Source organism: Mytilus trossulus, chromosome 2 (genome assembly GCF_036588685.1).
Source record: "Mytilus trossulus isolate FHL-02 chromosome 2, PNRI_Mtr1.1.1.hap1, whole genome shotgun sequence".
NCBI lineage: Eukaryota > Metazoa > Mollusca > Bivalvia > Mytilida > Mytilidae > Mytilus > Mytilus trossulus.
This window is the reverse complement of record NC_086374.1, coordinates 74,404,545-74,415,993: the sequence shown is the minus strand read 5'-3', so window position 1 is coordinate 74,415,993 and position 11,449 is coordinate 74,404,545. Positions and strand designations below refer to the sequence as shown.

The window sequence follows — 11,449 nt, the reverse complement described above, 5'->3', positions numbered from 1 at the left end:
AAGAAAAAAACTAAATTGTGACAGGTTAAACGACTACTTATTTTAAACTGATGAAATTACAAGCTCTATAAAAAAAAAATGAAAACACAATAATAAGGATTAATTTCCATTCTTACTCTTAAAATGGTAAGAAAAGAACGAATCAATACATAATAAAGCAGGTTAATTAAGTAGTAACTGTTTTCTAAAGATTCGTCAATGTATTTGTCAAATTTTAAATTGAATCGTTACCGATAATGATAAATGATCATTAATGTTGCACTGTTTGAAATTCTAGACATAAGAAATTAATTGTTTTTTTACGCTTATTGGAAGAAAATGAAGTATTAAATAAATACTCATATTCACGTTACACTCTTTATAACTAATTGACATAAAATAGAGAAGAAATATTTTAATAGTTTTTACATATTTAATTGGTTGGAAAATTACTGAATCAATGCCAATAGCTAAAGACGCACTGAATATTTTAAAATCAATTACTTTTAATTTAGCTCTTTATGACATAAAACTGACATATTTTGGACCTGGATACATGGATTGGAAGATGTGTTCTATGATAGCTATAGTCTTTATCAACTTGTATTTTATGAACGGAAGTGGTGAGTACGACGCATTTTTTAAAATATTTTCTATTTATTACCTTTATTTAGCGATAATATAGTGAGACTCCAAAAATAAGAATGCTACTTTCGTGGTAGTCGATCTTCAGAAGACTCAAACCAAGAACTATAACACAGGTATTAATCACTTCACTACCAATCATACGACATTGATGAGAAGGAATATAGACTTGTCGGTCCACAGTCCGGTTAGGGAGATTTTTTACGTTATCAAAAAAAAAAATATCTTTAAGCCACACACCCCTTCAGATGAATGGGATATAGCGTATAGAAATATGGTCACTGCAGGTCTCCCTCCTGCCGGCTGTAAAACCTCTGACAAATTGGGTTGTGCATTTGGCTCTATAGGATGTAAAAGTACGCATATACGTCTGGTTAGAATACGAGCATTAGATCCGGTGCCGCGTGTAGAGTGAAACGTTGGGTTTTTTTTTAAATTATTTTGTATGGATATAGAGCTTGAATAATAATTATAGACTCCCATATCAAGACAGATCGGGCTTGGTATAGGTCGTGGGCTGATACCACGGCCAACATGGAAAATGACATTTAATAATCTATTTATCGCATATTTTTAAGCAGGAGAAAAAAGAAAGCATTTATCAAATTCTGTTTAATATTTTTAACAAAATTTCAAAAAACATTTGAAAAAGAATTTGAAAAAATGTATCACAGTGAGAAAGATTTTGTGAAAAGTTTAACAATAAACATATTAGTTCTCATAGTTAAAAATATTAAGTGTTACATTTCAAATTAATACTGAGGAAGAATACACGTATCGCTATTTGGAAATCTGTTCTGCTTGAACTTTCGATGTCATACAAGTTAAACTATCCCTTTTCCATTGTAGCGTCATATATTATCTATTATGACGTAAACATTTTACGGGAACTTTTGTGATGTCCAGTAATGGCGAACAAATAACTATTTCCACTGGTGATATTTACATATTTTTCTGCTACAGCAGATTCATAACTATCTATTGTTTTACAGACTTCATTGTATTCTCATTTTTCATTTCTTGTATTAATTTACTTGAAACGTCATTTGATACTTGGAAAAACTTTTCCTGATCGGCTAGCTGCTCAGATGAAATTTTGTTTCTAAATAGTTTTTGATTGACAGGTTCATACCGAAAGTCAAAGTCGGGGGCTTGATATCGATTTTGAGGGCTGATATCGATATTGGCTCCGAGGGCTGATCACCAACCTTGACTTCCGGCTATTATTGACAATGCAAAACGTACATATCAGTACAAAATATGTGATAATCACTGGTATCAAATCGGGACTTTTACCTTTTATTTCCCATTTTGGGAGTAACAATCTGTATATTATGGGGGACCAGAGGAAGCTAATATTATACCAAAAGCGACATTTGGATAATACAGCGAGATGACGCAACATGGAACAAGGAAATTAACTGAAATTAAACTTGACATCATTCATTTAGGACAGCTTCTGATGACAAAAGATTTAAATTGTCATTATACAAGAAATATACACGCTAATCACCAATTTAATTGTAGCATACTGGATATACTAGTAGATGCTTGGTCTATCTAGAGGCTGTGGGGTTTATAGTGCTGAATATTGAGTTTTGTTTGCAGTGTTTTCTTATTTTATGATCTCTTTTTATTCCGGGAATTACGGAGTAAGCCATTCTACGACTATAAGAATTGTGTGCACTTTTTAGACTTATGCTGCCTACGTATGATTAACCCCTTAATAACTTTTTAACATAATATAATTTTTTTTCTAGCTTCAAACGTAACTATTACGACAACCGGTGGACTTATGCATAATGTTTCACTGTCGAATTGTGGAGTCTTTGCAAACGAAACAACAGAACTCAAATTTGAGGTCAGAGGTTGTAGGGACGCTCACCTTCGTTTATTAACCCAGAAAACGCAAATCCCTCCGTACTATTTGATTTTGATTGGTGGCTGGCATAATAACAAGTCAATACTAGCAAGACATGCCCACTATTACCAGGAAGTTGATAACGACTTTGGTTATGGTGAAATGAATTGTTCGAACTACAAAAAATTCATGTTGTCATGGAGCGGAGGAAAGATACAAGTCGCACGAGAAGATATCAATGGCGATCTATTGTTGTCTTATGTCGATCCTTGTCCATTTTTTATACAAGATATACAGATTAACACAGAACACGAAGGACACATAGAGTGGATTATTCAAGTACCAGGTTAGTACTGTGAATGCTTTTGGATTCGCTGGGGTGGGGATGATGCATGTATAGCATGAGACGCTTAGGAATATACAAACAAAATTAATGAACTCAGATTTGCGGTCAAAGGTTGTTAAGACTGATGTTTTCAACGAAAAATGGCATTCTACAAGGTAACTGCATTTTGCCTTAATCCAATCCATTGGGGGTTATCGTTCTCTTTTTTACTAGTTAGACATTCGATAAATTTGAAAAAAATATTACTCGGATCGACAGCAGATATAATAACCAATAATCTTCCAAAATAAATAATCATCAGATTCATTTTGTTAATTTTTGGCTTTTATTTTCACAGTACCGACTTCTATCCAATCTGACCCAGTGGAATCAAAAGTTGTTGACGGCATGTTTCATTTTGTTACCAATTGCCCTACCTTCCAAGTACTAACGACAACAACAACGGCAAATATAAATGAATGTGCGGCTATTTGTATGTGGTCATTTGAATGTTCAGCCTTTGAATTCGTTAATAATGGTGGAGGATGTGAACTAGTATCCAATATTGCTGTAGCAAAGACCTTTTCATCTTACTACATGATCTTAAAATAGACATTATGAAACAAAATCGAAGATTTTATATATTTATCTTCTTTGATATATTTGAGATATTAAAAATACAAAGGATTTGATAAAATTCCCACATAATTTGCAAGTTTTTGCATTTGTATGGTAGACTGGGGCTAAAGAAGAAGATTTTTTCACTGTATATTTCGAATTTATCTGCATGTTAATAAAATAAATGAAGAAGAAAAACAAATATGACAAATTCACTGATAAGACATATCTTTAGTTACAGATTCTACGTTTCTTGACGTTAATTTTACTTTTAATTAAAACATATATATATATGAAGCCCAGGTGGTTGTGTGGACTAGCGGGACGGCTACGATGCAGGCGATTTGGTGTCACGATATCTCAGTAGCATTGGTTCGAATCCCGGCGAGGGAAGAACAAAAAATTTGCTAAAGCAAATTTACAGATCTAACATTGTTGGGTTGATGTTTAAACGAGTTGTATATACATATATACTAGAACACACCCGTGATATCGCGGGTCCGTGACTGAATTAAAGTTTATAACTATGCGTAAGCCTCATTTTGGTATTGGTATTGTCATCTGATAAAGTCATGCCGATTATAAGATACACAGTTTTCTCTGCTTTCAAATTTTTCGGTTTTAACCCGTCGACCTGGAACTTATCATTTATTGGTAATATTAATTATTTGGAAAACAAAAGGTCCTGGAATGGAGTATGTAATCAACAGCATTGTCCTATATAAGTTGTATATAAAGTTGAAATCGTAATTCGCTGTTTAACGTCATGCCCGTTAACAAATAATAATGATTGAATTTAGTAGTGTCAGCCCTGTTAATATGACCCGTGTGTGTCAGCCCTGTGAATATGACCCGTGTATATAGCAAAATCCTAAATACACCGTTTGGTGGTGCGCTTATCAGATGAGGAACTTACAGATAAGGTGAGAGGTGAATATACTATTGGTATCCATATCGGATTCGACCCGGAACTTGTTAATTATTGGCAATATTATTTATGTGGAAAACAAAAGGGTCTTGAGAGGTGTACTTTTCAATCTACACCATTGTCCTTTATTAGCTATATAGAAAGTTGAATTCTTTGATTTGTTGTTTTTACCCAATGACGGCTGACAAATTGGACCTCGTTACTTTAGTATTATAGATGATAAAAAAAAAAATTCGCAAACTACATTTTCACATCAAATAATAACAGTTCGTTAAAATATTGTCACTAGCGTTTTCATGCCTTCTGGCAATCTTCAGACGACGTTTTAACAATGTCCTTGACGACACTGCCGTTGGTAACGTTTATTACGTTACAATAACGGTAAGGGGAAATAAATCAAACGTGTTTATATCTGTTAAATTTTAGCTGAAAGTCCTTCATAAAGTGTGCTTCCTTTGCCAGTCTTTTATATTTGTTCGATTCGTTCATTTTATAGAACGGATATACGGTAAGTTTTCCACTACTGCACGTTTCGAAATGTTCTCTCACATCTTGCATTCGTGTGAATGGATCTCGTATCTGTTGTCTTTGAATACGGACTCATTGACAAATTGAATTACCAGTCTGTCCGATGTACCATTCTTTGCAAGTGTTGCATACAATACAGTAAATTAGGTTTACCGTTTTGCAATTAATGTCTGCATTTGGAACAATGGTTTGGCCGTTTTTTAATGTTATTTGCGGGTCGGTTGCCATATATTCACAAAGACCACATCTAGGGTCAATTCATTTTGAAACGTTGTATTGTATTCCATTTGGGTCATAAAACTTAGCCCTTGTTGAAATCTTTTTAAGATTTAAAGGCAGTCTTTTACTTTTCAGGAATTTTTCTGTAGGGAAAAGCTTTTTTAACTTTTTCGTTTTTTTGTAAAACCGGCAAATTGGTTTTTATGACGTTGAATATGTCAGGATTGTACGGGTTATGAGTGCTAACAAACGGAATAAGTTCTGTATTACTCTCTTTACGTGGCGTGGACCTGAGTTCCGTTATTGATATTGCTTTTGTATGGAACGCCAACACTGTCTTATTATGCCCATTTTTCATTATATGTTGTGCATTTACCTTTATATGATGTGCATTTGTCATCATATGTTGTGTAAACACCTTTATATGATGTGCAAATATCCTTATATGATGTGCAAACATCATTATATGATGTGCAAACATCATTATATTATGTGCAAACATACTTATATGATGCACATATATACTTATATGATGTGCAAATATACCTATATGATGTGCAAATGTACTTATATGATGTGCAAACATTCTTATATGATGTGAAAATATACTTATATTATGTTGAAAGATCCTCATATGATGTGCAAATATACTTATATGCTGTGCAAATATACTTATATGCTGTACAAATATACTTATATGCTGTGCATATATACTTATATGCTGTGCAAATATACTTATATGATATGTACATATCATTATATGATGTGCAGTTTCCCTTATATTATGTCCAAACATCTTTATATGGTGTGCTTGTGTCATTATATTATGTGCTTGAAATCTTATATTATGTGGTTTTGTTTACTTCATTATATGATGTCGAAACGTCATTATATGATGTGCTTTCATCGTCGTTATGGTCAATGAACATGATTACGATTAGAATGATTAGTGTCTACGTCATAACTGATTCCGATCTGCTTCTGCGGAGTAACCGTTACTACTTATTAGGATCAAATATGTAGCTACCGTTTAGAAAATGGTTGAGACTTGAGATAAACCTTGCCATGTTAGTACCTCGTTTTAAGATGCAAAAAATCACATCTGATATTGTTGGAAAATTGTAAAAATATTTATGAATTGCAAAGTTTTGTTTAAATCGACGAGTCTTTAATAATAAACATATGCATACGAAGTCTACAATAAGGTTAAGGTTATTAAATTTAATAAATAATTCTTTTATGTCATGCTCTATGAACGTTTTAACGAGGGAAGGCATTATATTTGACAATTTCAGTATACCTAACGTTAGCATTTTTTTATATATGTTTAGAAGATTATACACGAAGTTTAGTATTGTCATTTATGTAAATATTGCCTTTCTGATCATTTTAGCTGTTGGAGTTTCTCTTTATATATTCTCAAGATAGACACAAACAATTGGGAAAAAACGGACTCTGGTAGAGTAATGGTTCATATAAGGAACCGGTCATTTGTAACCAAAAAAAAAAGAGGGGATAGGAAAAAATAAAGGGGGCCTTTACATTTATCATTTTGGGAATGGAAAAGTGATATTCAATTTTATATAGTTAAAAATTTGCCGCGGTATAATTACCTGAAAATTTAGTTTCAACAATTTCTTCTAGCAGAGAATTTTTCATCTGTAGCTATTATTGAATGAAGGCGTAGTAAAAATTAATGAAACCACAAACGGCAAATTCAAACTAAGTTCCCTGAAGTCGCAAACAACTTTCATACTTCAGTACTTTGATTCTATATGTTCTTGTCTATACCTTACAAGAAAAAGTTTCTCTATTATTAGTTATCAAGATAATAGACAATAAGACAACAAAACTCTGAAAAGCCAAAATTGCCCAAAAAGAACCTTTACTATAGAGTATAATTCAGACACATTGCACTATTTGTTTTTTTTTTTTAAATCTATTATGTTTCCAGGATAAACGCAAAATATTAAAAGCCGCTGCCGTAAATCTTCACTTTGAAAAATTCAAAACACCACTCTCTATCTGTAAGAGAACAACAGGTCTCAGTAAAAAATAAATAAATGCAGTATTTTAAGTTGATTTAGACACCAGATTAAAAACGTTCAATATCCGGTTTTGTTGGATTGATACAATAGACAATAGACAATAGACAATATTTTATTCGCACAAACACATTTACATTAAATGGTTATGGCATACAAAATTAAGACAATAAACGTACAATAGTTAAATTGATTACAATTATATTAGAGTGACAGTGGTATTCACAGCAAAGAAGAAAAAAGGCTATAAATATCAACAGTTAACACATTATTAATGTTCATGAACAATTGAAAAAAGAACACAAACAAAAATTAGGTTGGCATTGCATATTAAAAGAAATACAAGTTATACAGATGTTCTTAATAAAAGACAATCATTAATATACTTTATGGTGATTTTTATAATGACTGGTAGACTGCTATTTAAAAGTACAGTCAAATGCTTAAGTGTTATAGTGGACTGCAATTTAATAAAATTGAAATTAAAATTTTTATTAATATTTTGTATATAGGTATCCCTTAATGATGAATAACATGGACAGATTGAGAAGAAATGGTATTCATCCTCAATTTCTTGTCTGTTACAGGATAAGCAAATGCGTTTACTTCTTTCAATGTTGGTATAACGCCCTCTTTCAATTGCTAGGGAATGTGCACTTAGTTTAAATTTACTGAAAACTGATCGGTCAGTTTTGAATTTACATATATCAATATATGGGGGCCTTTTCCTAATTCTTTTAGTATGACAAAAGAAATTTAATTTTTCACATTTATTGATAGAACAATTTATAATTTGATAAGCCTGGTCATAGATTCTTTGTTGGATACTATTTATGTGATATTTTAAATTAAAAGTATCAAAAGTGAGATGACCAAAACCTAATTTATTTAACCAGTCTTTTACAATGTTAACCCATTTACTTGTTTTCTCTACATTATTATATATTTTATACACAACTTCAAAAATTTGAAGGCTGAATTTTCATTGGCTGATGTAATATATACAAGGACAGAAAATAAAATGACGTGTTGTCAGATCCTTGTATCCAAAGCTTAAACAGATGATATGTACATTAAATATTAATAAATAAATGTGGTACACATCGACTCCAGTTTGAGCCCCGGCTGGGAAGGAGCACGTGTATTCCTTGTTCGAAATTAATAATAAAAAAAAAAAAACACAAAAAAACATGGTTTATTTGTTTTTTTTAAGTTTCATCATTGTTTTATTTTTCCTCATTTTAAATGGAAACAAACTATCTCGCTTCCCTTCTGAAATAGATAAAATCTCTTTCAAGAAATTTAGAATCAAACATTTACTTTCGTCGTAGCATGTTCGCCTTGAGTGCGAGAGGTCGTGGCTTCGAACCCCGGTCGGGTAAAAACAAAAGACTTTAAAATTCAACATATTTACATGCTGCTTCCCAGCAAATTATATAAGCACGCGGGATTACGGATTACGAGTAAAAGCTGGTCGGCTCGGAATCAGAAAAATGTGTCCGGGTAAGGTGATATAATGTCTTCCTTCGGAATGCTACCTTTTGAACTAGCATGTTAAAAAATCCGGCTCAGTGTGTCGGTCTAGTACAAAACAAAATTCATATCACATTAACATGTTCTTGTACGAATATGCATATATCAATTTACCGCTGAACCTCAGGACGCTGAACCTCAGGAATCCACCCATAATCATCTGTAGTTGAAACTGTGAAATATATGCACCAAAACATGATAAAAAGCTGCACGTAAATGTAATGCACCGAGTTCAGGTTCATTCCATATCTCCTTTAATTCATTTCGGGTAAAAGTGATGGGCGCTCGGTGGTCGAGTGGTTACATTGTCATTTCGGGGCCTTTTATAGCTGAATATGCGGTATGGGCTTTGATCATTGTTGAAGGCCGTACGGTGACCTATAATTGTTAGTTTCTGTGTCATTTTGACCTCTTGTGGAGAGTTGTCTTCTTTAGCATTCATACCACATCTTCTTTTTTATAAGTAGTCGAACTGCTGTATCAATAGCATGTCAATACTTAGGTGTGCGATTTCAAATTCCGCACGTGGCAGGTAAGCTATATTCCAATCTTAATTGACCAGAATTGTCTGTTTTCCAAACGAAGGTCAGGGGGTCTCTCCGGGAACTTCGGCTTTCTCCACCAATATAAACTCTACGCCACGAAATAGCATTAAAGTGTTGAAAGTGGCGATAAATAACAGTTAATCAATAATCCATACCGGTATACTTATGGCCTCCAAATCTATATATTTGGTCTCACAAAGTCAATGTATGACATCAGTATACAGAGATAAAAATAATAACTATTTACAGTATATACAAAACAAGAGAGAGAGGTTTCAAAATTACTAAGCCAGCTGGAGGACAAACGCACGTGTTTATATATTTTTTTAAAAACGAACAATCTGAAGTTGACATTTTACAGAAATCTTATACATCCTTCCTGTTTTCAAGTTTTCGTACATGGCTTAAAGCCTTATCGGATAAATGTTTTTGTCATATTAAAATTTCCCGTTTTAGTAACAACAATTCCCAAATAGTTGTATTGTTTTCTCATCTCAATGTTAGTATCATTGTATTAAGAAAATCGGTGATTTTTTTGGCTTCCTTCCAAAAAAAAAACCATAGACTTTAATTTTGTCAACTTTCCTTTCAAGTTCCAAGCCTTACAATAATCATGGAAAGCATTGCGTTGAGTCTGCAGGTCCTGTGCTGTTTCAGCTAACAACACCGTGTCATCTGCAAACAATATAACAAAAAACTTAAGATATATTTCTAATTCTCTTTCCAGATCTTCTGGTATAGTTCTGTTAAGTCCTGTAATGTTTTTAGTCACTAAGAAATTAATTTAGTCAATCAAAAGTAAATAAAATAGGAAAGGGGACAAGTTTTCTCCTTGTCGAACACCATTGATACAAGCAAGTAAAGTATTCCGAATTATAATTACTACCGTGTATCATCGGTACAGCGGATATAGCTTTATAGTTACTTCGAATCGTTAAAAACTATATACGCTACATTCATTTTCAAAACTATGCACCGTACAGAAGGATTCATTTGGTCAGCTATACACAACGCTTAATTCTTGTCGGAATAAAATATCGAAAAATAACTTATGTACAAAATATCTCAATGCCAATTATAGAAAGTGCTATTCTTATTACGCATAAACAGTGGCCTTCTATCAGAAAAAGAGTTGCAATGAATATAGAATCATATCGAATGAGACGAGCGCCAACTTCTTTGACAAGTATTTGCACATGTTTTTAGTAAGGATTCTTGTTTTGGGCAAATAGTGAGACTTCTCTATTCACCACCCTACAACCAAATCATTTCCTTAAACAACAAATATGTTTAGATTGAAGTTCACATTGATATAATGTAAACAAAACAAAGATTTTCGTACCGTGTCAGAAGAAAAATCGATGACGACCCCTTGGTTAGTACCTATATCCGCTGTACCGATGATACACATAGATGCCAGCGAGTGGGCAAGTGTTGAAACAAAGAGTGATGACACAGTAATAAGGTGGACACAATAATGACAAGGTTAATGCTTTTATTCTATTTTTTAAGGAGACGAAAAAGAAGAACAAAATGCAAAAGACGGGCGTCACCCCATTCATCTCGGTTGGAAAATAAAAATATTAGATATCCTAAATTGGAAAAAGTGTGGCAAAGTGTGATTTCAGTGTGTTTCCCGGCCCCTTTTAACTCAATATAACTGTATCGTCTACGTAAAATCCGTTGCCATTACCGAAAAGGATCAAAATAAGTACCACAATGGGAAAAATCCGAAGTAATCGGACGAAAAATTAAATCTAAAACAATTCATCAGGAATCAACCCCTTGTATCTCAGAAATCTGTTGACATACTAGTACTCATGTTTCAGAATTTTATTAGCAATTAAAAAAAAATTTCATTAAAATAAGTTGAAAATAAACAATCTGTATATGTCAATATGTGCTCATTGTTGAAGACCGTATGGTGACCTATAGTTATTAAGTTCTGTGTCATTTGGTCGGATGTGAAGAGTTGTCTCGTTAGCAAAGATACCACTTTTTCTTTTTTTTATAATTACCCACATAGCCATTTCGCATTTCGCGGGCACTACGTCGACTAAGCTTGCAATCTTCGAAATTGGGTATTTTCTCACATAATTGGCGTTTTCTGTGGATAAAAGATTGGTTCAAAGACAAATTAAAAAACACTACATGTAAACTTCATATCCAAATATTTCCGACGTGGTATGGTTTTAGAGGAGTTGCGGCTCAATGGAATCGGTC

General features: G+C 33.0%; 1 protein-coding gene across 1 annotated transcript; it reads left to right on the top strand.

The window, feature by feature from the left end:
• Positions 1-532: 532 nt before the first annotated feature.
• On the top strand, positions 533-3,664 carry LOC134705406 (uncharacterized). Its single transcript, XM_063564144.1, has 3 exons — positions 533-602; positions 2,385-2,831; positions 3,169-3,664. Exons 1-3 carry the CDS (start codon positions 536-538, stop codon positions 3,420-3,422), a joined length of 768 nt encoding a protein of 255 aa, XP_063420214.1. The 5' UTR covers positions 533-535; the 3' UTR covers positions 3,423-3,664.
• The last annotated feature ends 7,785 nt before the right edge of the window (positions 3,665-11,449 follow it).